The sequence below is a fragment of the Simochromis diagramma genome, unplaced genomic scaffold (genome assembly GCF_900408965.1).
Source record: "Simochromis diagramma unplaced genomic scaffold, fSimDia1.1 OVJJ01000483.1, whole genome shotgun sequence".
In the NCBI taxonomy this organism is placed as follows: Eukaryota; Metazoa; Chordata; class Actinopteri; order Cichliformes; family Cichlidae; genus Simochromis; species Simochromis diagramma.
The window spans coordinates 2013156-2037844 of record NW_024386835.1 but is presented as its reverse complement, the minus strand read 5'-3'; the positions used below and the strand labels follow the sequence as shown (position 1 = coordinate 2037844).

General features: G+C 40.3%; 3 protein-coding genes and 2 long non-coding RNA genes across 8 annotated transcripts; 4 read left to right on the top strand and 1 right to left on the bottom strand.

Annotated features, from left to right (window-relative positions):
• Nucleotides 1-4076, top strand: LOC120731647 (von Hippel-Lindau disease tumor suppressor-like). The gene is made up of 3 exons (XM_040028752.1): nucleotides 1-420; nucleotides 2766-2888; nucleotides 3284-4076. The coding sequence occupies exons 1-3, from the start codon at nucleotides 234-236 to the stop codon at nucleotides 3475-3477; spliced, it is 504 nt and encodes a 167-aa protein (XP_039884686.1). The 5' UTR covers nucleotides 1-233; the 3' UTR covers nucleotides 3478-4076.
• A 1038-nt stretch (nucleotides 4077-5114) lies between these two features.
• On the bottom strand, nucleotides 5115-8163 carry LOC120731648. The gene is made up of 3 exons (XR_005695397.1): nucleotides 8088-8163; nucleotides 7821-7948; nucleotides 5115-5753 (listed from the first exon to the last, which is right to left on the bottom strand). It is a non-coding gene; the product is annotated as an uncharacterized LOC120731648 (long non-coding RNA).
• Nucleotides 8164-8929: 766 nt separating this feature from the next.
• LOC120731645 (von Hippel-Lindau disease tumor suppressor-like) lies at nucleotides 8930-13799 on the top strand. Its single transcript, XM_040028751.1, has 3 exons — nucleotides 8930-9394; nucleotides 12489-12611; nucleotides 13007-13799. The coding sequence occupies exons 1-3, from the start codon at nucleotides 9208-9210 to the stop codon at nucleotides 13198-13200; spliced, it is 504 nt and encodes a 167-aa protein (XP_039884685.1). The 5' UTR covers nucleotides 8930-9207; the 3' UTR covers nucleotides 13201-13799.
• A 1895-nt stretch (nucleotides 13800-15694) lies between these two features.
• LOC120731646 lies at nucleotides 15695-18507 on the top strand. Of its 2 annotated transcripts, none has more exons than XR_005695394.1 (4): nucleotides 15695-15769; nucleotides 15862-15940; nucleotides 16043-16509; nucleotides 17449-18507. It is a non-coding gene; the product is annotated as an uncharacterized LOC120731646 (long non-coding RNA). The 2 variants fall into 2 exon arrangements; XR_005695395.1 differs by lacking the exon at nucleotides 17449-18507 and having other exon boundaries at nucleotides 16043-16091; nucleotides 16184-16268.
• A 141-nt stretch (nucleotides 18508-18648) lies between these two features.
• Nucleotides 18649-24266, top strand: tatdn2 (TatD DNase domain containing 2). Of its 3 annotated transcripts, XM_040028750.1 has the most exons (8): nucleotides 18649-18816; nucleotides 19180-19234; nucleotides 20111-20420; nucleotides 20537-20950; nucleotides 21136-22131; nucleotides 22255-22382; nucleotides 22764-22947; nucleotides 23751-24266. In XM_040028750.1, the coding sequence occupies exons 3-8, from the start codon at nucleotides 20121-20123 to the stop codon at nucleotides 23889-23891; spliced, it is 2163 nt and encodes a 720-aa protein (XP_039884684.1). In that variant the 5' UTR covers nucleotides 18649-18816; nucleotides 19180-19234; nucleotides 20111-20120; the 3' UTR covers nucleotides 23892-24266. The 3 variants fall into 3 exon arrangements, with proteins under 3 accessions (XP_039884684.1, XP_039884682.1, XP_039884683.1); XM_040028748.1 differs by lacking the exon at nucleotides 19180-19234; XM_040028749.1 differs by lacking the exons at nucleotides 18649-18816; nucleotides 19180-19234 and adding an exon at nucleotides 19300-19899.
• Nucleotides 24267-24689: the final 423 nt, after the last annotated feature.

The following is a 24689-nucleotide window of genomic DNA, read 5'->3' as shown; positions in this document are numbered from 1 at the left end:
GAAAAGTGACTGTAAACAAACTAGTTGAGAAGTAGTTTTCTCGCTGCGGCGTTTAAAATGTTTTTAGCTTTTTCTGTTTTATAAGATAAGTAAGCGACTAGACAGATTAACTGATACGATTTTTATAATTTCGAGTAGCTGCTGTCGCGGACGATTGTAAACATTTAGGGAGCTACTTGCTAGCGTTAGCTAAAGAACGCGACTCTCGCTGCGATAAGCATTATTTAGCTCCAATGCCTCAAGAAGGAGAGGAGACTCTTCCCCTGGTTCGTTCCCTGAACAGTCAGATACCAGTTAAAGTGCTGTTTTATAACCATAGTCCCCGTGTCGTACGGCCTTTGTGGATAAATTACCAGGGAGAACCGCATCCTTACGATGACATACAACCAGGGACTGGACGGAGGATGCACACTTACGTCGGTAAGACGGATGCTTGCACGTTACCAGTGCATAAAGCGATTAGATAACAAGTGGCTCTTTGTAGCTTTATTGTAGCAAGGGTGCTTACTCAGGTATTTCTAGAAATTCAAAGCTTTGTTTTGTGTAAAAAAGCAATGAGTTTTCTCGGAATGCTGGTATCACCTGAACGCAGCTTTCTCAGAGAAGAACCCAGCCCAGACTAAAGGAAAACGATGGATGTCTAGGATTAGGTTTACTACAAACACACACATATATATAGACCTGTTTTTATGCAGGTCTGTTACATATGATGTCTTTACAGACTGGAAGTCAGCTTTCAGTTGTTTTGATTATCATCTGTATTGCCAGCTCTTATTGATATTTGTGCTTAATTCTGTCTTGAACCTTGTACTGACTGACTGACTGATTGACTGGAGGTTTTTTGTGTAATTTTAATGATTGTCTCTTTGTTTAAATAATATGTTTTAGTATTTTGTCTGTCTTTTAATTCCGAGATTCATAATAATGATAATAATAATAAAAATAATAAGCCATGACTTGGAAACTGAACCTAGAATTGTATCAAGAAAATCATGAAATAGTATCACCTTTAAAGCATTACTCTTGTATATTTGTACATTTTATATATATTTTCTCTTTATACTGTTCATATGTATATAGTGCTGAAAAACTGATTTCCTGTGTCGTTCAGTGGTGCTTTGGTACTCTCAGCCTCTCACTGAACGGGCTCCCGTGACTGACCAGCGTGTCATGGAGTGGGTGGGAAGTATTATCCAACATTGTCTTTATTTTGGACAACATCCACCTCTCCGACACCACCTTAACGGAGTCCAACTCCATCCCCACAACATTACTGGCCTTACGGATCAGTTTATAAGTCTGTTAGCATCAGCGACCCTCAGCCTGCTCCCCCAGCATGCAACGGCATAGAGGATTGCACTGGCCACAACAGACTCGTAGAAAATCCTGAGCGTTGTCCGGCGGATGTTGAAGGACCTCAGTCGCCTTAAGAAAATAAAGGCGACTCTGGCCCTTCCTGTAAAGTGCTTTGGTGTTTTTAGCCCAGTCCAGTTTATTGTCTATGTATACTCTGAGGTATTTATAGTAATTCACAATGTCAACATTGACCCCTGGATTGAAACAGGGGTCAAGTGTTTCCTGGTCTTCCTGAAGTCCATGATCAGTTCCTTGGTCTTTGCCACATTGAGCTGAAGATGATTCTGCTCACACCACGTGACAAAGGAGTCGACCACAGCCCAGTACTCTGTCTCATCATCTCTGCTGATGCATCCAACCACTGTAGAGTCATCAGAAAACTTCTGAAGATGACAGGTCTCTGTGCAGTGGCTGAAGTCTCTGGTGTAGAGGGTGAAGAGGAAGGGAGAAAGGACAGTCCCTTGTGGTGCCCCTGTGTTGCTGATTACCTTGTCAGACATACACTGTGGACATATTGTGGTCTTCCTGTCAGGTAATCAACAATCCAGGACACCAGAGAAGCATCCACCTATATCGCTGTCAGCTTATCTCCCAGGAGGGTCGGCCTGATGGTGTTGGAAGCACTGGAAAAGTAAAAAAACATGACCCTCGCAGTGCTCGCTGGCTGGTCCAGATGGGTGTAGACACGATTAAGCAGGTAGATGATGGCGTCCTCAGTTCCGAGACGGGGCTGGTAAGCGAACTGAAGGAGATCCAGATGTGGTCTGACAATGGGTCGGAGCTGGTCCAGAATGAGCCTTTCCAGAGTCTTCATGATGTGGGAGGTCAATGCCACAGGCCTGTAGTCCTGGGGGCCACTGAGGCGTGGCATCTTTGGTGCAGGGACGAGGTATGATGTCTTCCACAGCACTGGGACCCTCTGCAGACTCAGACTCAGCATGAACAGCTTATGGAAGACTCCACAAAGCTGGGGGGCACAGGCCTTGAGGACACGGGGACTCACTCCGTCTGGTCCAGCAGACTTGCCTGAGTGGAGTCTCCTCATTTGCATCTGAACCTGGTCTGCAATGAAAGTGATGGGTGTGGGAAGGGTGTCAGGATTCTCACCGGAGGTGACAGCGCTATGTGGAGAGAGAGGCAGGCACAGTGGTGTGGCTCTGGTACAGTAGATGGGGTCTTAAGACCATTCTGGGTTACGCTATTTTATGGTGAGCGTTAGGCTGCGATTTTGTACCTGTTGATCCCTAATCTCGAAAAGGTACAACAAAAGGACAACACAAGTTATTATGGCGATATACCCTGACAGGAATTTAACCACCCCAGTGTGCAGTTAACCCAGGGTTAACTGTTCGTAGTACAGGCCTCAGGCTTTAACTCTTAAACAGTGTTTCCGCTTGTATCTTTTCCAGGTCACCCGTGGATGTTCAGAGATGCAGTGACCGATGACCCTCTCAAGGTCAACAGCAAAGAGCTGTTTCTTCCTAAGCCAGCAGGGGGTGGAAATGTGACATATGCCAATATCAGTTTACCAGGTAAAACATCAGTTATATTACCTGAAGTCTCTGTGCCATACAATTATGATTTAGTAGTAAGTGTGCATTAAGCTAGTTTCAGAGTATACAGAGTGATTGACATATTGATCAAATCATACAGGCTAATTTCATGAAAAAATACGTAATAGTTTCTCTGGATATTATAGAAATTTTACCAGTTGTTTTTCTTTTTTTCATCAGCAATTTTCAGGGGAAACCACACAAAATAGTGTGACAGATGTTGTAATGTTTTAATTAAGAAACTCTGATGTTAGTATTGTTTGATTCACTTTTGGCATAAGAAGTTTTGGTAAATTTAGAGACAAACTGATCTATATTTGGATTTGTGAGTTGACAAAAAATCCCACACTGTTAACAAGCGTTTGTTTACACAGTTTACAGTCTCAAGGATCGAGCTCTTCAGGTTACTCGGCGTCTTGTGCGACCAAACGACTACAGGAGCTTGGAAATAGCGTGGTCCCTCCACGAGGAGCTCGAAGATCGCCCGAGTGTTTTGAAAGATCTCCAACGCATAAACCAGCGAGTAGCCCAACATCTGAAAGAGAACACACAAGGGCAGGAGGAGTGATGATTAAGGCAGAATGGATATTTATCACATAAGGACAGATGTTCTTGCACTTTCAGAGAACGTAAAGAACTTTAAAGATGAAACACAGGACTTACTTCACAGCGGCTATAAACACATTTTTTGGAAATCAGTTTCAGTTTGATCTTCTGTTTGTTTGTCACAGTTGTTGAAGAGAAGAAAATGTGTTTTTTCCTTTTTTAGTAAGAGTTATATGTAATATAAATCCATCTTCTGTATGTAGCCACATTAGAATTCAGAGATCTGTGTTGTTCATATTCTTATTAGTAATGCTTGATATGAGGTTATCTTGCCATACCTGCACAATTCCCTTCAAAAATGGATGCTGTGTTGTATTCTATTGTTGTAGCTGTAATCTGTCAGAAATATTGGGTTATTAGGAACAGGTGAGACTGTCATACAGGTTAACTCGCAGATGATTTCCAATGTGGGGCAAATACTGTGACTGAGGAGCTTATCCTCTTGTTTTTGTCTTCTTTTCTGTCTTCTTTGTAATAATTTTCCTGATGACACATTGCTGCTGTATGTAAAAGAGTTTTATTTGTATATTGAATAAAATATATACAAGTTTTATTAATGGATGGACGCCTTGATACCTTTGAACACTCTTCAGTTTACACTGCTGTTTTAGTTGTTGGTGCTGTCTCTAAATAAAGCAAATTTATAACAGTTATGTTTCACAGGATGCCCAGGGGATGTGAGGAAGTAATAGTTGTAAGAAAAAGAAGATGTGAAGGCACGATCATAAAATGAAGAAGCATTTTAAAAGAATTTATTTCAGGGTGACAGCTAGGCCATTGGATTCAGCAGTAACAAAAAAAGAAAAGCTGCAAAATTTACAACGTGGTCAAAAGAAGTGTCCTCTACTAAAACATTACAAAGACCAATGCCATACAGACCATCCTCTCCTCTACACATCTCTGCAAATAGCTGAGTGTAGTCAGCTGTGCCTAACTTACTGCCTCGAAAAGCACATTTTCACAAGAGTCTATGCAGTCCTTTGAAAAACATGTGCAATGCTCAGAAAAATCAACTTTGCAAAGTTAAACAAACCACAAGATTTCTGCAGCAATATCCTTTAGACAGATGAGAGCAAAGAGGAGATGCACAGTGCCACATTTCCAGAAAACCAAACACAGACGCCAACTGTCCAGCCACACAACCTGGGTACCTTGCAGTCATTGAACAGACCAGGAACACTTTTGTATACCAAAACAGAATCCAGTGAGGCTGTTTGTGCAACAGGTAAAGCTTTGCTCAAACTGGTTCATTCAACAGGACAACAATCCCAGGCTCAGCAGCAAATCTACAACAGAATGGCTAAAAAAGAAAACAATCAAGGTGTTGTGCTGTGGTGGGACCTTAAATAGAGCTGTGTGTAAATTAATGCCAAGATAATTAATGCATTTCTTTAAATTTTAAAACAAGAATAGATGAATTCTAACAAGTTGGTATAATTAATACAGGTAACAGCGTAAATGAGTACACAGGTGTAAAAGCAATTTATGCAATCCTGTATGCTGTATCAAAAACAAAACAATTAAACATCCAATGAGCATCTCAAGGACATCTCGAACAACGTAACCTCCTCTGTGTGCAGTCATACATGCCCCCTTTCCCTTTCTGTGAGGATAACAAATAAATAAAGGAACGACCAGGATATCACTGAGTTACATGTATTAGTGTCTCTAATTTGTTGCTCTTCTGGTTAATAATACAAAAATGTGGCCATTTATATTTTATATTAATTTATGATATGGCTTTTTTTTTTAATTAATACTTGAAAATTATATCATGATAGCAATGACACTGCTCAGACTTCACGTGTAATATACCCGAATAACCTCATGCTGTTGGCACTTCTGTAGCATCTCACTCACAGCCTACATGTGGATGCCCTCTTTCAGGAACAGATCACAACCTGAAATCATAACGTGCTTCTGTTTGCTCAGCAGGGGCACTGTTGCCAGACATGTTGCTAAGTGACAAAGTAACACAACACATTGTTGTGTGTGTGTGAAACGAGTTGAGCTGGGTGCCGTGTATCAGGAGCATGCAGGCGGGGGAAAAGGAAAAAAAACAGCACTCAGGTCATTTCAGGCGAGAGCTGTAAGACCTCAGCTTTTCTCTGCGTCTCTCACAACTGTAAATAATTAGATCTTGGATCCAGAGTTCATCATCCTTTTCATTTTCTCCGCCAGCAAAACATTTTGGCCGAGGAGTCACCCAGTTGTCTTCCCACACCTGCAGACAGATCACTGGAGCAAAATGAAAACAATGGTAAGAGTAAAACGACAAGAAATCCTGCCTACCTGCAGAGCCGCAGACAGATTACTACATCATAAATTACTGTGAGTTGGTGTCATGGTTATTCCCACATAGGTACCAGTTTATTTTGCGTCACTTCCACCATCCTTGTTAAAAGAATCAGGTTTGTGAGAATAATCAAGTAAAAGAAACTGGCCTTTTCAAGAAAAATGTCTCTAATTTCCAATTTGTGTTTGATTTTATAATTTATTTAAGTGGCTCCGTCTCATGGAGGTAATTCTGCTCTAGACCGCACCACCGGCAGCCCGTTACCTCCCCTGACTCAGGACGAAGGTGCAGGTAATGATTCTCTTCCCTCCCTCTTGTGAGCATATAGCAGGTGTCACATCAGAGTTGGTGATGAACTCTTAATTTAGGTATCGGTCTCACTGCTGAATCTTTATTTTGTTTATGTTTTTTCACTCTAGGCACATTAAAAAAAAACAGTGTTTCACCTCGAAACATGTCCCAGTACAGGAATGTGTTCAATGAGCGCGCTAGGACGGGCTTCTGCTACTGGCTTGTGGAGAAGAGTCCAACATGTTAGTACTGACTGAAGCAAAATGAAGCAAAACATACAATAATCTGCTTATTGCAACTTTCATGCACGTGTTGTTTGATTATCTAATGTGATACTGACGTCCCGAGTTCCAAAAAAGTTGTGACACTGTGTAAAATGTAAATAAAGACAGAATGCAGTGATTTGCAAATCCCATAAACTCATATTTGACTCACAACAGAACATAGAAAACATATCAAATGTTTAAACTGTGAAAAATCTACCATTTTAAGATAAATATTTGCTTATTTTGAATTTGATGACAGCAACACATCCCAAAAAAGTCGACACAGGGCTGTGTTTACCAATGTGTACGGTCAGCTCCTCTCCCTTACAACAGCCTGTAAACATCTGGGAACAGAGGAGACCAGCTGTTGAACGTTTGGGGGAGGAATATTGTCCTAACCTTGTCTGATACAGGATTTTAGCTTCACAGCAATTCTGGGTCTTCTTTCTCATATTTTCCGTTTCATAATGTATTAAATGTTCTACTGTGGTGCCATGGTGTTGTAGTAGATCAAGTATATGGTTTAGCATTATCTAAAATAGGTGAGGCCTTCCCTGAAAAGTACATCATCTGGGTATTCAATTTTTTTTCAGCTGTGTCCATTGTGCACAGAAATTTCTCTAGAGTCCCTGAATCTTTTGATGATATTAAGTAGATGATGAGATACTCAAAGTCTTCACAATTTAATGCTCACAATAGAATAATTTTATGTTCTATTGTGAATCTAATTTTTGATGGCAGACCATAAAATGAATCAAGTGATTCTCACAATCAAAATCTGCTGCACCACAGCAGATGATTGTATAAGAGATCATTCTTATACAGGAATGTTCATGACTGGGATGCTGTTATAAGGAAGGACAATGATACATGACCAGTTTACACACTGACATCTTTTTCTTTTCATTCCTGTAGGTAAAGGATGCAGCTTGGGTGCATATAAAACCTTTCTGGGATTACCAAAAGTTTGAAGAAACAGTTCACCAGACCTCTTCTAAAGATGCCCACATTGGTTTGAAAAGCTGAGCTTGCAATTACTTGAAAATCTGTAAAGAAGTATTATCAGAAATACACATACTTCTGGAAATTTGTTTAACTTTCCTATTTTTTTCTGCACAAGTAATGAGGTATGGAGAATTACAAAATTTTATTTCCAAAAGAGACTTGATATATAGCCTGCTCAAGTTCTCTTAGCAAAACATCTTTATTTTGTTTTTAGCATAAGTAATAATGATAATGGCAAATTTAAATTTAATAAGTTAAGCCTCACCTCTCATCACCTTCACAAGTTGAGTGAAAATCTTGTATATTCCCTTGTGCTATAAATGCTGTATTCGTCTTTTTTATGGTTGACTTTGTCTTTAGTTTCAATTCATTCAGAAATGCCCCTAAGGCTACGTCCACACGTACTCGGGTATTTTTGAAAACGGAGATTTTTCTATGCGTTTGCACCTTTCGTCCACACGTGAGCAGCGCGATCTCCACCTTGGCCAGGCTCTCATCTCTTGGCACATCCTGTGCCTCCACAAAGTCACTGTCATTCATTGTGATTGAAGACCTTCGATGTTGACGAAAAGTATCTGAAATGAAGGAAAAATAGAAGATTTTTATTTTATGCAAACAAACAAAAGTCAAAACGTAATTTCCCATGATAAAATATTGTTGAAAAGAAGATTCTGTTCCATAGAAGTAACTGCAATGTGGTTTATTTCTGTATACCTGCTTAAACCTCAAATAATATTGAAGGCGAATGGAAGCTTTACTCCTGCAGTCGAGTTCAGCTTGCGAATGCTGTCTGGTGTTAATCTGGAAGGTTTCTACTGTGCCTCAGTATTTTATGTCAGAATGAAACTGGGTGGAGCTCATATTCACTGAATCTGATTAGCATTTCTTACACATAAAAAAAAGGCATGGGTTAATCCTGATAATTAAGTAGAAGCATATGGGAGATTACTGCTGGCGGACTGTTGTTTAGGCTAAAGAAGAGATATCATGTGATTTTTATTGCATTATAAAGCTTGACTTTCAAAATGTTAAAAAAGATTTTTTGATATTTAATATCAAGTATAATAGTATAGTATAGTATATATAGTACTATTTAGCCTACTTGATTTTGACCGATTTATCTCTTCTCCACAGATTCTTTACTCAGCAAAGGACGAGCAATTGTAAATACTTTAGGCCTATATGCATTTGTATTATCAAATATAAATAGGCCAATTAAAGAATCTGTTATTATATCTTTTTATTTATTATTGTATAACCTGAAACTTTGGTTCGCATGCATAGTCTTAACAGATCAGGTCTAGTAAAAGTGGTTAGAACGTAAAATATAGAGTTCTAAACACACACACACACACACACACACACACACACACACACACACACTATATATGTATTATATATATATGTATATATTATACATTATTATAAATAATATATATATATATATATGCTTTTATTTATTTTCTAGGTGGAGGTGTGTGAGAGTCTGACAGTCCACGTACACCGCGTCCTGAACGCATCTCTTGTAGTGAGCCACTGCATGTCACGACCAATCAGAGATCAGAACAGTTCGACGTTCCACACTTTCAACCGGAAAAGTGACTGTAAACAAACTAGTTGAGAAGTAGTTTTCTCGCTGCGGCGTTTAAAAATGTTTTTAACTTTTTCTGTTTTATAAGATAAGTAAGCGACTAGACAGATTAACTGATACGATTTTTATAATTTCGAGTAGCTGCCGTCGCGGACGATTGTAAACATTTAGGGAGCTACTTGCTAGCGTTAGCTACAGAACGCGACTCTCGCTGTGATAACAGTTTAGCATTATTTAGCTCCAATGCCTCAAGAAAGAGAGGAGTCACTTCCTCTGGTTCGTTCCCTGAACAGTCAGATACCTGTTCAAGTGCTGTTTTATAACCATAGTCCCCGTGTCGTACGGCCTTTGTGGATAAATTACCAGGGAGAACCGCATCCTTACGATGACATACAACCAGGGACGGGACTGAGGATGAACACTTACGTCGGTAAGACGGCTGCTTGCACGTTACTAGTGCATAAAGCGATTAGATAACAAGTGGCTCTTTGTAGCTTTATTGTAGCAAGGGTGCTTACTCAGGTATTTCTAGAGAAGCTTTGTTTTGTGTAAAAAAGCAATGAGTTTTCTCGGAATGCTGGTATCACCTGAACGCAGCTTTCTCAGAGAATCAGAATCAGAAAGGGTTTTATTGCCAAATGCTGAGCAGGTTTACAACATTAGGAAATTGCTGCGGTGCTTCAGTGCAAACATACTGTCATAAATTACGCTTAAACAGACATGAAAAATAAATAAATAAATAAATAAAAATAAGAATAAGAATTAAAAGTGCTAAGTAGATAGATATATACATGAGTGCAGGTGGTGATCAGTGCCAAACATGGAATGATGCAGTGAACACAGCGTAGGGTCATGTGTTAGTGGTGGGAACAGTCATACGGTTATTGTTCATGTGTCCAACAGCAGAGGGGAAGAAACTGTTCTTATGGCGAGAGGTTCTGGTGCGAATGGACCGGAGCCTCCTGCCTGAGGGGAGCAGGTCAAACAGACTGTGTCCAGGGTGAGAAGGGTCAGCTGAGATCCGAGCTGCACGCCCCAGTGTCCTGGAGGTGTACAGGTCCTGCAGAGATGGGAGTCTGCAGCCAATCACCTTCTCAGCAGAGCGCACAACACGCTGTAGTCTCTGTTTGTCCCTGATAGTGGCTCCAGCGTACCACACGGTGATGGAGGAGGTGAGGATGGACTCGATGATTGCAGTGTAGAATTGCATCATCGTCCGTGTTGGCAGGTTGAATTTCTTCAGCTGCCTCAGGAAGTACATCCTCTGCTGGGCTTGCTTGATGACGGAGCTGATGGTGGGCTCCCACTTCAGGTCCTGGGTGATGGTGGTACCCAGGAAGTGGAATAAGAAGAACCCAGCCCAGACTAAAGGAAACCGATGGATGTCTAGGATTAGGTTTACTACAAACACACACATATATATAGACCTGTTTTTATGCAGGTCTGTTACATATGATGTCTTTACAGACTAGAAGTCAGCTTTCAGTTGCTTTGATTATCATCTGTGTTGCCAGCTCTTATTGATATGTGCTTAATTCTGTCTTGAACCTTGTACTGACTGACGGGTTGATTGGAGGTTTTTCACTTTGTTTAAATAATATGTTTTAGTATTTTGTCTGTCTTTTAATACCGAGATTCATGATAATAATAATAAAAATAATAAGCCATGTCTTGGAAATTGAACCTAGAATTGTATCACGAAAATCATGAAATAGTATCACCTTTCAAGCATTACTCTTGTATATTTGTACATTTTATATATATTTTTCTCTTTATACTGTTCATATGTATATAGTGCTGAAAAAATGTGATTTCCTGTGTCGTTCAGTGGTGCTTTGGTACTCTCAGCCTCTCACTGAACGGGCTCCTGTGACTGACCAGCGTGTCATGGAGTGGGTGGGAAGTATTATCCAACATTGTCTTTATTTTGGACAACATCCACCTCTCCGACACCACCTTAACGGAGTCCAGCTCCATTCCCACAACATTACTGGCCTTACGGATCAGTTTATAAGTCTGTTAGCATCAGCGACCCTCAGCCTGCTCCTCCAGCATGCAACGGCATAGAGGATTGCACTGGCCACAACAGACTCGTAGAAAATCCTGAGCGTCTATCGTTTCATTTTACGCTATCGTTTGTTTTGTGGTGTCGCAAAATAAACTGAAATTAACTATTGTAAACTTATATTAATTTCTTAAAGTTCTCTCTTTCTCTTATATTTAATATAACCACACTACGGACGGACAAGCGCCTGTTTTTATGTGTTGTCGTTAGCAACAACGACGGTAAAATCAACACGTGTCCGCTTGTTTATTTTCCACATAAACCTTTCACAATAAAGCTCAAGATCCTGTTGAGATTTTTCAAAATAAACTGAATTACGTGAAAGAGTATGCAGAGAGTTTACGGATGAGAAGTAAACAAGAGCCGCCAGGTGCTAGAAAATAAACCTTAGACTCAAAGGTTAGAACAGGCTTTTCCCCGCAGCACGCTGTGTAATAAATACTCACAAAGAAAACGGCGGCCGTTACAACTTATGTCTAAAAATGTATAGTTTCATGCATCGGTTAAAACACTGGACTCCAGGTACACGATGCCCAGCTGGAAACACTTCACGCAAGTCGAGCTGCCCGAGATTCACAGAATTTTCAGAAAATGTAATTATATCGTTATCGGGACGATAGATGTCTATCAGGATGAGATTTTGGTCATATCGCACAGCCATAGTTGGAAGCACTGGAAAAGTCAAAAAAACATGACCCTCGCAGTGCTCGCTGGCTGGTCCAGATGGGTGTAGACACGATTAAGCAGGTAGATGATGGCGTCCACAGTTCCGAGACGGGGCTGGTAAGCGAACTGAAGGAGATCCAGATGTGGTCTTCCAATGGGTCGGAGCTGGTCCAGGATGAGCCTTTCCAGAGTCTTCATGATGTGGGAGGTCAATGCCACAGGCCTGTAGTCCTGGGGGCCACTGAGGCGTGGCATCTTTGGTGCAGGGACGAGGTATGATGTCTTCCACAGCACTGGGACCCTCTGCAGACTCAGACTCAGCATGAACAGCTTATGGAAGACTCCACAAAGCTGGGGGGCACAGGCCTTGAGGACACGGGGACTCACTCCGTCTGGTCCAGCAGACTTGCCTGAGTGGAGTCTCCTCATTTGCATCTGAACCTGGTCTGCAATGAAAGTGATGGGTGTGGGAAGGGTGTCAGGATTCTCACCGGAGGCGACAGCGCTATGTGGAGAGAGAGGCAGGCACAGTGGTGTGGCTCTGGTACAGTAGGTGGGGTCTTAAGACCATTCTGGGTTACGCTATTTTATGGTGAGCGTTAGGCTGCGATTTTGTACCTGTTGATCCCTAATCTCGAAAAGGTACAACAAAAGGACAACACAAGTTATTATGGCGATATACCCTGACAGGAATTTAACCACCCCAGTGCGCAGTTAACCCAGGGTTAACTGTTCGTAGTACAGGCCTCAGGCTTTAACTCTTAAACAGTGTTTCCGCTTGTATCTTTTCCAGGTCACCCGTGGATGTTCAGAGATGCAGTGACCGATGACCCTCTCAAGGTCAACAGCAAAGAGCTGTTTCTTCCTAAGCCAGCAGGGGGTGGAAATGTGACATATGTCAATATCAGTTTACCAGGTAAAACATCAGTTATATTACCTGAAGTCTCTGTGCCATACAATTATGATTTAGTAGTAAGTGTGCATTAAGCTAGTTTCAGAGTATACAGAGTGATTGACATATTGATCAAATCATACAGGCTAATTTCATGAAAAAATACGTAATAGTTTCTCTGGATATTATAGAAATTTTACCAGTTGTTTTTCTTTTTTTCATCAGCAATTTTCAGGGGAAACCACACAAAATAGTGTGACAGATGTTGTAATGTTTTAATTAAGAAACTCTGATGTTAGTATTGTTTGATTCACTTTTGGCATAAGAAGTTTTGGTAAATTTAGAGACAAACTGATCTATATTTGGATTTGTGAGTTGAGAAAAAATCCCACACTGTTAACAAGCGTTTGTTTACACAGTTTACAGTCTCAAGGATCGAGCTCTTCAAGTTACTCGGCGTCTTGTGCGACCAAACGACTACAGGAGCTTGGAAATAGCGTGGTCCCTCCACGAGGAGCTCGAAGATCGCCCGAGTGTTTTGAAAGATCTCCAACGCATAAACCAGCGAGTAGCCCAACATCTGAAAGAGAACACACAAGGGCAGGAGGAGTGATGATTAAGGCAGAATGGATATTTATCACATAAGGACAGATGTTCTTGCACTTTCAGAGAACGTAAAGAACTTTAAAGATGAAACACAGGACTTACTTCACAGCGGCTATAAACACATTTTTTGGAAATCAGTTTCAGTTTGATCTTCTGTTTGTTTGTCACAGTTGTTGAAGAGAAGAAAATGTGTTTTTTCCTTTTTTAGTAAGAGTTATATGTAATATAAATCCATCTTCTGTATGTAGCCACATTAGAATTCAGAGATCTGTGTTGTTCATATTCTTATTAGTAATGCTTGATATGAGGTTATCTTGCCATACCTGCACAATTCCCTTCAAAAATGGATGCTGTGTTGTATTCTATTGTTGTAGCTGTAATCTGTCAGAAATATTGGGTTATTAGGAACAGGTGAGACTGTCATACAGGTTAACTCGCAGATGATTTCCAATGTGGGGCAAATACTGTGACCGAGGAGCTTATCCTCTTGTTTTTGTCTTCTTTTCTGTCTTCTTTGTAATAATTTTCCTGATGACACATTGCTGCTGTATGTAAAAGAGTTTTATTTGTATAATGAATAAAATATATACAAGTTTTATTAATGGATGGATGCCTTGATACCTTGGAACACTCTTTAGTTTACACTGCTGTTTTAGTTGTTGGTGCTGTCTCTAAATAAAGCAAATTTATAACAGTTATGTTTCACAGGATGTCCAGGGGATGTGAGGAAGTAATAGTTGTAAGAAAAAGAAGATGATTTCAGGGTGACCGCTAAGCCATTGGATTCAATTTTCCTGTTGACTCCTGCGGGAGCATAGGTCCGCAACAACACCACGTGAACGGACTCTGTTCTGGGCTGCTCTCTTTAGCTGGGTCCACGTCATTCCGACGGCCTTCACTTCGCTCTCGACAGATCTTCTCCAAGTCTGTTTGGGTCTCCCCACTTTCCTTTTTTGCCTTGTAGGTTCCAGTCCAGTGCTTGCTTTGCGACGTTGTCGAGTGGTTTTCGAAGTGTGTGGCCTATCCAGCCCCATTTTCTCTTCTTGATGTCTTGACCGACCGGGTTCTGGCTGGTTCTCTTCCAGAGGTCTGTGTTTGAGATCTTCTCAGGCCATCTGCTGTTGAGGATGTGTCTCAAGCACTTGTTGATGAAAATCTGTATCTTACTGGTAGTGGTCTTGGTCACCCGCCACGTCTCGGACCCATACAGAAGCACTGCTTTCACATTGCTGTTGAAGATACAGATCTTGCTGTGCTGAAATAAGCCATTGGATTCAGCAGTAACAAAAAAAGAAAAGCTGCAAAATTTACAACGTGGTCAAAAGAAGTGTCCTCTACTAAAACATTACAAAGACCAATGCCATACAGACCATCCTCTCCTCTACACATCTCTGCAAATAGCTGAGTGTAGTCAGCTGTGCCTAACTTACTGCCTCGAAAAGCACATTTTCACAAGAGTCTATGCAGTCCTTTGAAAAACATGTGCAATGCTCAGAAAAATCAACTTTGCAAAGTTAAACAAACCACAAGATTTCTGCAGCAATATCCTTTAGACAGATGAGAGCAAAGAGGAGATGCACAGTGCCACATTTCCAGAAAACCAAACACAGACGCCAACTGTCCAGCCACACAACCTGGGTACCTTGCAGTCATTGAACAGACCAGGAACACTTTTGTATACCAAAACAGAATCCAGTGAGGCTGTTTGTGCAACAGGTAAAGCTTTGCTCAAACTGGTTCATTCAACAGGACAACAATCCCAGGCTCAGCAGCAAATCTACAACAGAATGGCTAAAAAAGAAAACAATCAAGGCGTTGTGCTGTGGTGGGACCTTAAATAGAGCTGTGTGTAAATTAATGCCAAGATAATTAATGCATTTCTTTAAATTTTAAAACAAGAATAGATGAATTCTAACAAGTTGGTATAATTAATACAGGTAACAGCGTAAATGGGTACACAGGTGTAAAAGCAATTTATGCAATCCTGTATGCTGTATCAAAAACAAAACAATTAAACATCCAATGAGCATCTCAAGGACATCTCGAACAACGTAACCTCCTCTGTGTGCAGTCATACATGCCCCTTTTCTGTGAGGATAACAAATAAATAAAGGAACGACCAGGATATCACTGAGTTACATGTATTAGTGTCTCTAATTTGTTGCTCTTCTGGTTAATAATACAAAAATGTGGCCATTTATATTTTATATTAATTTATGATATGGCATTTTTTTTTTTATTAATACTTGAATATTTTATCATGATAGCAATGACACTGCTCAGACTTCACGTGTAATATACCCGAATAACCTCATGCTGTTGGCACTTCTGTAGCATCTCACTCACAGCCTACATGTGGATGCCCTCTTTCAGGAACAGATCACAACCTGAAATCATAACGTGCTTCTGTTTGCTCAGCAGGGGCACTGTTGCCAGACATGTTGCTAAGTGACAAAGTAACACAACACATTGTTGTGTGTGTGTGAAACGAGTTGAGCTGGGTGCCGTGTATCAGGAGCTTGCAGGCGGGGGAAAAGGAAAAAAAAACAGCACTCAGGTCGTTTCAGGCGAGAGCTGTAAGACCTCAGCTTTTCTCTGTGTCTCTCACAACTGTAAATAATTAGATCTTGGATCCAGAGTTCATCATCCTTTTCATTTTCTCCGCCAGCAAAACATTTTGGCCGAGGAGTCACCCAGTTGTCTTCCCACACCTGCAGACAGATCACTGGAGCAAAATGAAAACAATGGTAAGAGTAAAACGACAAGAAATCCTGCCTACCTGCAGAGCCGCAGACAGATTACTACATAATAAATTACTGTGAGTTGGTGTCATGGTTATTCCCACATAGGTACCAGTTTATTTTGCGTCACTTCCACCATCCTTGTTAAAAGAATCAGGTTTGTGAGAATAATCAAGTAAAAGAAACTGGCCTTTTCAAGAAAAATGTCTCTAATTTCTAATTTGTGTTTGATTTTATAATATATTTAAGTGGCTCCGTCTCATGGAGGTAATTCTGCTCTAGACCGCACCACCGGCAGCCCGTTACCTCCCCTGACTCAGGACAAAGGTGCAGGTAATGATTCTCTTCCCTCCCTCTTGTGAGCATATAGCAGGTGTCACATCAGAGTTGGTGATGAACTCTTAATTTAGGTATCGGTCTCACTGCTGAATCTTTATTTTGTTTATGTTTTTTCACTTTAGGCACATTAAAAAAAAACAGTGTTTCACCTCGAAACATGTCCCAGTACAGGAATGTGTTCAATGAGCGCGCTAGGACGGGCTTCTGCTACTGGCTTGTGGAGAAGAGTCCAACATGTTAGTACTGACTGAAGCAAAATGAAGCAAAACATACAATAATCTGCTTATTGCAACTTTCATGCACGTGTTGTTTGATTATCTAATGTGATACTGACGTCCCGAGTTCCAAAAAAGTTGTGACACTGTGTAAAATGTAAATAAAGACAGAATGCAGTGATTTGCAAATCCCATAAACTCATATTTGACTCACAACAGAACATAGAAAACATATCAAATGTTTAAACTGTGAAAAATCTACCATTTTAAGATAAATATTTGCTTATTTTGAATTTGATGACAGCAACACATCCCAAAAAAGTCGACACAGGGCTGTGTTTACCAATGTGTACGGTCAGCTCCTCTCCCTTACAACAGCCTGTAAACATCTGGGAACAGAGGAGACCAGCTGTTGAACGTTTGGGGGAGGAATATTGTCCTAACCTTGTCTGATACAGGATTTTAGCTTCACAGCAATTCTGGGTCTTCTTTCTCATATTTTCCGTTTCATAATGTATTAAATGTTCTACTGTGGTGCCATGGTGTTGTAGTAGATCAAGTATATGGTTTAGCATTATCTAAAATAGGTGAGGCCTTCCCTGAAAAGTACATCATCTGGGTATTCAATTTTTTTTCAGCTGTGTCCATTGTGCACAGAAATTTCTCTAGAGTCCCTGAATCTTTTGATGATATTAAGTAGATGATGAGATACTCAAAGTCTTCACAATTTAATGCTCACAATAGAATAATTTTATGTTCTATTGGGAATCTAATTTTTGATGGCAGACCATAAAATGAATCAAGTGATTCTCACAATCAAAATCTGCTGCACCACAGCAGATGATTGTATAAGAGATCATTCTTATACAGGAATGTTCATGACTGGGATGCTGTTATAAGGAAGGACAATGATACATGACCAGTTTACACACTGACATCTTTTTCTTTTCATTCCTGTAGGTAAAGGATGCAGCTTGGGTGCATATAAAACCTTTCTGGGATTACCAAAAGTTTGAAGAAACAGTTCACCAGACCTCTTCTAAAGATGCCCACATTAGTTTGAAAAGCTGAGCTTGCAATTACTTGAAAATCTGTAAAGAAGTATTATCAGAAATACACATACTTCTGGAAATTTGTTTAACTTTCCTATTTTTTTCTGCACAAGTAATGAGGTATGGAGAATTACAAAATTTTATTTCCAAAAGAGACTTGATATATAGCCTGCTCAAGTTCTCTTAGCAAAACATCTTTATTTTGTTTTTAGCATAAGTAATAATGATAATGGCAAATTTAAATTTAATAAGTTAAGCCTCACCTCTCATCACCTTCACAAGTTGAGTGAAAATCTTGTATATTCCCTTGTGCTATAAACGCTGTATTTGTCTTTTTTATGGTTGACTTTGTCTTTAGTTTCAATTCATTCAGAAATGCCTCTAAGTGAATATACAGAATACAGCTGATTTTTGCACACACTCTTTAGAGCTTGTTTTACATTTTTGGAAGGTTTAAATGAAAAAAACAAAATTAAAAATGTTGAATTCACTGTGTCACAAAAATAAACTTTGGTTTGCTTTAATTTGACCTGTTATTCTGGTAAAGTGAACTTTTGGTGCAGGACAACACTCGCCTACAAATTCCTGAAGATAGGCATGTTTTTTTTTAATGTGTTAATAATTCATAGATCATACATGGAAGCTTCTTTCTGCTTCTGATAAAAATCAAAAACAGAACCCAAAAAAGACTGAAAATTATCTCAAACTTTGGACATAACTCAAACTCAAAAGTAATTTTGTAATTTTTGAGTTATTTCTTCGATATTTTTGCGATGCCCTGTTCAAAAGTTTGAGATAACAACCTGAAATTTTAAATTATAGTCTTCAGTAGCAGACACAAAACATCAAGCCTAGCTTCACAAAGGGACAAAAAAGTTTTCGGAAAATTGTCAGGTACAAAGACTGGACTGAATACTGGACTACTGCTCAAGACTACTTTAAATAATTAGTAACGTAAACAAGAAAGGCTGGCTCATTGGAAGGAAAATATAGAGAAAACTAATGTGTAATTGCTGCTTTAGCCGGTGTAAACAATTCTCGCGAGATCTAACACGATTGTGTGACGAAAGCGCAAAGGAACTTGTAAATGTGCGCTCTTATCGCCACCTAGTGGTTAATTTTATAACAAACTTTTCTTGGTTCAACTCAATACATTAATAATAAGTGAAGACAGTGAAACGTTTCAGTGCTTTTGTTTACAGACCGATCTCCGTAGGAGCCGTTTAAGCTGCCGGTTGACGCTTTAATTGCCGTTTCCACCGCGGAGACCCACCAGGTAATAGCTCCTCAACGTCAGGCAGTGCCACTTAAAACAAGCGGCTTAGCTAGATTAACGTTTTATAAATGTAAAATAATTATATTGATATTGGTTTAACTAGTTGGATTGAATATTTTGAGGTAATGATTATTGTTTGCAAACATTCGTGACCGACAGTTTTGTGGCAGTCAAGCTGCTAGCTAGCACACAGTTATTGCCAAAGTTTTACCGTCAAGGCGCCTCCCCCCCGCGGAGTGCTTTCACACGGTTAATTTAGTGTCACAGCTTTAAAAAATACACAATCCTACTGTATATAGGTTATTAAAGCTGTGTTTTACTGTTTATCCCGCTAATAATTTTATCACCTAAAATTGCCTCCAGGTGCAACCAGCGGAGCCCAGCCCTGCACTTAGAAACAGATATATTAGACCCACAGGTAACCCTGCAAGTTAATTCGTTAATAAACAGGGATAGGTTTGACGAGCTGAACTAATGAATGAATGGCTACTCATTCTGCAGAACTTTGAGATGGAGATACTCAAACTTATTTGAGGCCAGATTATTTTTGTTAATGCTGTGAAAAAAGCTGTTTCTTTGTAAACATACATTTGTATTTAGTTGTAGTTTTGGCTGCAGTATTGGGGTTGATGTGTATTGATTTGTGCAGGGAAATGATAAGCCCATATTCACGCTAGTGTTAGGATTTACGTGATCTTAGTTTGAAGGGTTTAAGGTCAGATGATAAAGTAAGACACCCACGCTTTTCCGGAGCCTTTTGCAGGTTAACAGTGCATATGACCACTTAGAGCTGTGGTTCGAGCAGGGAATTATCAGCCCCTAGGGATTAATATTGTTAAGTATAGATTTACTCGCATTATTGCTTCTGCTTACAGGGCTAGTTCTTAATCAATCTCCTTTTTAATTGCTAATCAGATATAGGTAGACCAAAAAAGGTTTTCACCACAACAGGAGAGCTTCATTAAGTCAAATAAGAGTATAAAAATGCTTGCATGACATTCAGTGCAGAAGCTCCACTGCTGAATGTGGTGTCCTTGTTCTGAACTTCCAGTAAGAACGTGCCAACACTGATAAAAGGAGCTGGTAAGATTGGAGAGATATGATTACTGTGGAATGAATTTTTAAGAAATTCTCTTAACCAGGTAACCCAGTGTTGGGCCCACTTTATGTAGAGTTAATGTTGTGTAGAAGCTAATAAAATGGTCATCATTGCATGAGAGCCAGTCCGTGGTCATTTTTATCAAGAAGCTTATCCAGATGTGTTCATTCCTTTTCTAACTGCGTTTTGGATCAGGATCTTAGACATGGATAGCAGAAGAAAGAAGGTGGCCTTCAGCTGGCTCCGAACTACAGTCACTTCACCAGCACATCATCAGGGTGGAAACGCTGACTCAGTCACACCGCCTTGCCGGACCATAACGCAAAATGAAGATTCAGAAACTTTGCCCTGCAGTGATTCTCCAGGATCTGCGCGGCTTGGAGCACTGAGTCTGGATACTCCCAAGAGAAAAGCCGAGGTGCTCTCTGAAAGTCTGCCCTCTGTAGGCAAACTTAAGCTGCGGAAGCTTTCCAGAAAAAACAGTGAAACATTTAAAACTTTGAAGGTAAACCTTTGCCATTGGATTATAATTTTAGATTGAATGTTTTGAATCTATCTTGAGTCTCACAAGTTGCTTGGTTCCAGTGAATACATTATCTGTTTGTGGTTAATTTGGCACAGGACAAACCTATGAACACCTCAGCCGCACAGCTAGAGTCCAAAAACATCCAGAAAGCTTCACCACCTCCACCCCACTCTTTTATCTTGAAGAAGAAAGACAGGACACCTGAGGAGGGATTAAAGGCTATCTGCAGGAAGGCACTGATGGCAGCCCTTGGAAACACAAAAACAACGTGCAGCACTACTAATATCATCAGAACTGACATGAACAGCTTGTCTTCACCTCTGCAGACTGAACGTCCCAGTCCAGCCTACCTTGAGACAACCATTGTGGATATTAACAGCTCCTGGAGCCAGTATGACACTGCACCTGAGGACCGAGGCGGTAGCAAAGGAGATCAGTGGCCCACCCTTCAGGTGTTGGAAGACTCAGACATCAAAGGTGATGCTTCAGAGCCAAAGACAGATGGAAGGGTAAGCAACTACAACTTGTAATAAAAGTAATATAGCATTTCTTCTTGTTATAATGTTTTAGTTGTGCATTGGTTGATATTGATTCTTTTGAATTCTAAAGCAGCTTCAGTTTTTATTTTAAAATGTTTTTAAATGTATCATACCATAAAATTATCATGGCGCTGAATCAAGATTTTGTTTTTCAGCGTTTTGTGGTTGAAGGAGAGGATTTTCCCAGGATGTTTGTTAGTGAGGACTCTGTTTCTCTGGAGAAGACCTTCCAAGACAGACCATTTCCTCCAGAAAATGAACTGGAAGCTGAGGACCATGACTCCGCCCTCCCTGCACTAGAGTACATACCAGATTCTTCATCTCGTTTCTCATCTGACCAGAGCTGTGATCAACATCAAACTTTAGTCGATAGTGAGGGAGGTGTAACTCCCACTTTTACGTTTACACCCTCTAATGAAACCACTGGGACCCTCGAGGCAGCTGCTAAAGACATGGAGGTGCCTTTCTCATCACCACAGAGGAAAGTTTTTGTCTCACTGAAGCAGCCCCACTCACCGCACGTGAGCGTTTTAAATGCATCTGCAGTTGAGGCTGACAATATTTGCTCATCTATCATTAGGGGACGTTCATCGGATCCCTTTGCTCTGCCCCGACACTCAAATACGGGAGCGTCAAAGCTGTGCTTCGACCCCACAGCCTCACGCAGGCAGTCGGACGGTGTTTTCCGCATGCGTTACCCTGGTTACTCCTCATCTCATACTTGGACTCCTAGAAGACTGTCCTTGGGGGCTGAACCTTTATGGACCAGCTACCCCTGCTCGAGCAGTGAAGCTGGCTTCATAGACACGCATTGCCATCTGGACATGCTCTATGGAAAACTTGGCTTCTGCGGGACGTTCAGCAGCTTTCGAAGGCTGTACCAGAGTAGCTTCACTGGAGAGTTTCAAGGCTGTATTACAAACTTCTGCAACCCAGATATCATGGTGAAAGAGGCGCTGTGGGAAGGTCTGCTGGCTGAAGACATGGTATGGGGGGCATTTGGGTGCCACCCGCATTTTGCCAAAAAGTACTCGAGTATTCAAGAGCGCAATATACTGACGGCGATGAGGCATCCAAAAGCCGTGGCCTTTGGTGAGATGGGCCTGGACTACTCCTACAAAAACTCTACTGACACCTCAACGCAGAAAGAGGTAAGGTAAAATCTGAAATGGATTTTCTAATTTGAGACTCAGTTTTTCTTGAGCAGCGTATGCCTGGATATTGAAAATAAGAATGTCGTGGTCTTTGTTTTGTTTCTCTGCTTCTCTGTGAAGGTGTTTGAGCGGCAGCTGCGTTTGGCCGTGGCCATGCAGAAACCTCTGGTGATCCACTGCAGGGATGCAGATGACGACCTGCTGAAAATCATGAAGAAGTGTGTTCCCAGGGAGTACAAAATTCATAGGTGTGTTGTGTGTGGAGTAAAACCCTTTAAACTCAGTTTTTCTTTTTATAGCTTCTTCTTAAAATTAATTGCTTATTTTTTTGTAAGAAATTCAAATGTTTCAGTTGAGAGAAATAAGATAAAGGCTTGCACTTTATTTTTGACTAGCCTTTTTGTAATTGTCTCGTAATAGTTGTCATTTTTCGATGGTGATGAAGAAGAACAGAAAACGGTCATAAAGTGAATTTGAATTATTTAATATGTCTGAAACACAACAGCTGTTCTGCTCATTTCCACATCAGAACTGACAACCTGAGGATTTTTAAACTCTAAAGACCTTTGGAGTTTAAATCTTAGTGCCTTTAATCAGACTTTTAATTTGAATTACGTTGTGCTTTCCAGGCACTGTTTTACAAACAGTTATCCAGTGATTGAGCCCTTCCTGGCAGAATTCCCCAATTTGTATGTGGGATTCACAGCCCTAATCACCTACTTGAGGGCTACAGAGGTCCGGAATGCCGTTTCCCAGATCCCTCTGAATCGCATTGTGTTGGAGACAGATGCGCCATATTTCCTGCCAAGACAGGTATGTGTAGATAGAGGCTCGAGAAATCCAAAACAAACATCTTGTGTCATTAATGAAAGAAAAGGTTTCTGCCATTTTTTTTTTTTAAATTGCAAAATATTAGAAATGTATTATTGAACAAACTAGAGGTATGTCATACAGTTTATTAGGTACGCCATGCTAGTGCTGGTTAAACCTGCTTTTTCCTTCAGGGGATCTTTAATTCTTTGTGGCACAGACTCAACAAGTGGTCAGTTCTCAGAGAGTTTGGTCTCAGATCACAACACAGAAATGCCCACTTTGCTATCAGATTAAACATTTGAACAGTCTTATGTTACCAAGATATGATCACAAAAGATCCTGTTACTGTTATGTTCAGTGTTTTTTTTGTTTTGTTTTTTGTTAAACCAGCATAAAGGAGGATGAAAGGTATATAATGGTATGACGACAGTCTTGGGAAAACAAAGAAAGTTTGATCTATATCAGAATCAGATGTAAAGCATCAGAGCTGATTTTTAACAGACAACATCATCATACTGTGTGCAGCAGATCCAGCAGTGGAGACGTTTTTGTTCCACCATGCTTCTGAAAAGAACCTCCTGCCTGTTGGCCTGTCTCTTGTGTTCCTTGACTGCTTGATCTCTTATTGATCTGAAACTAAATTTTCCCTCCAAGAGTGGAGTGAAACTGGGCACATATTTCTATTTCTATTGAGTCTAAAACTACTATCAGAATTTAAAGCAAATATCTGTGTTGTTATATTTGAGGTATTAATTATTATGAGACTCCATGTTGACCTTTTTGAATGTCATGCTCTTTAATAGGTTGGGAAAGGTGTCTGCCAGTTTTCCCATCCTGGAATGGGCATCCATACTCTGCGGGAGCTGAGCCTACTGAAGGGGGAAGACATGGCCACTGTCCTTGACACCATCCGAAACAACACCACTCAGCTGTATGGTATATGACCTTTAGAGAAAATGCTGCAAACTGGCAAGAAAGAAGAGAGACGTTTCCTGTTTTTGTTTTATATTTGTCAATTCTCCATATATGGATGTTGACGTGTGGAGAAGAAATCTCATTTTAAACAACCTGAAAGAGAAAAAGGAGACAAGCCTGACTGGAATGAAAATATCTCTTGTCTAACAGAGATCCAAGTGTATAATTGTTTATCTGAATATTTCTTTTATGCCATTGTTATTACAGATTCATTTCTAAGCAGTTTGTGTTTTTCTTTTATGTGTGTTTCTGTAGTTTTACATTGCTCGCTTGTTTGGTTTGCTGGACGTTTGGCTGCCTTGGTGTGATGCAGTAGAGATGCATTAAAAGTCTTTATAATAGTGCTTCTTTTTTCTCTGAGACATGTTTTGTTAAATTAGTCATCAGTGCGAACACTGGTGCTGATGGAGGAGCGCACGGAGACAGGAAAGCATAGTCTACAGTGGAGCAAACGTGTACACTGAACAAAGCCGATTCTGCATTGAGGAAAGGAGAGGGGCTGCGGGAGCGGTCCATTACTCCACTTTAATGACGCCCTGCTCGTCACACACATTTGTCTAAGTGCTCTTTTTTTTTTTTCTTTTTAAATCAAAACAATATCAAGAGTGAGCAGATGTGTGTTCATCCTGCCAGTTTTTTTTTTTTTTTTTTTTTTTTAGCACATTTCTTATTTATAGAGCCTTTAAAAAGGTCAGAGTAAACTCTGTCACTGAGGTTTGGACAAGATGTTCTTCAACATCCTTTTTCCTTCTTCCTTTTTTTTTCTT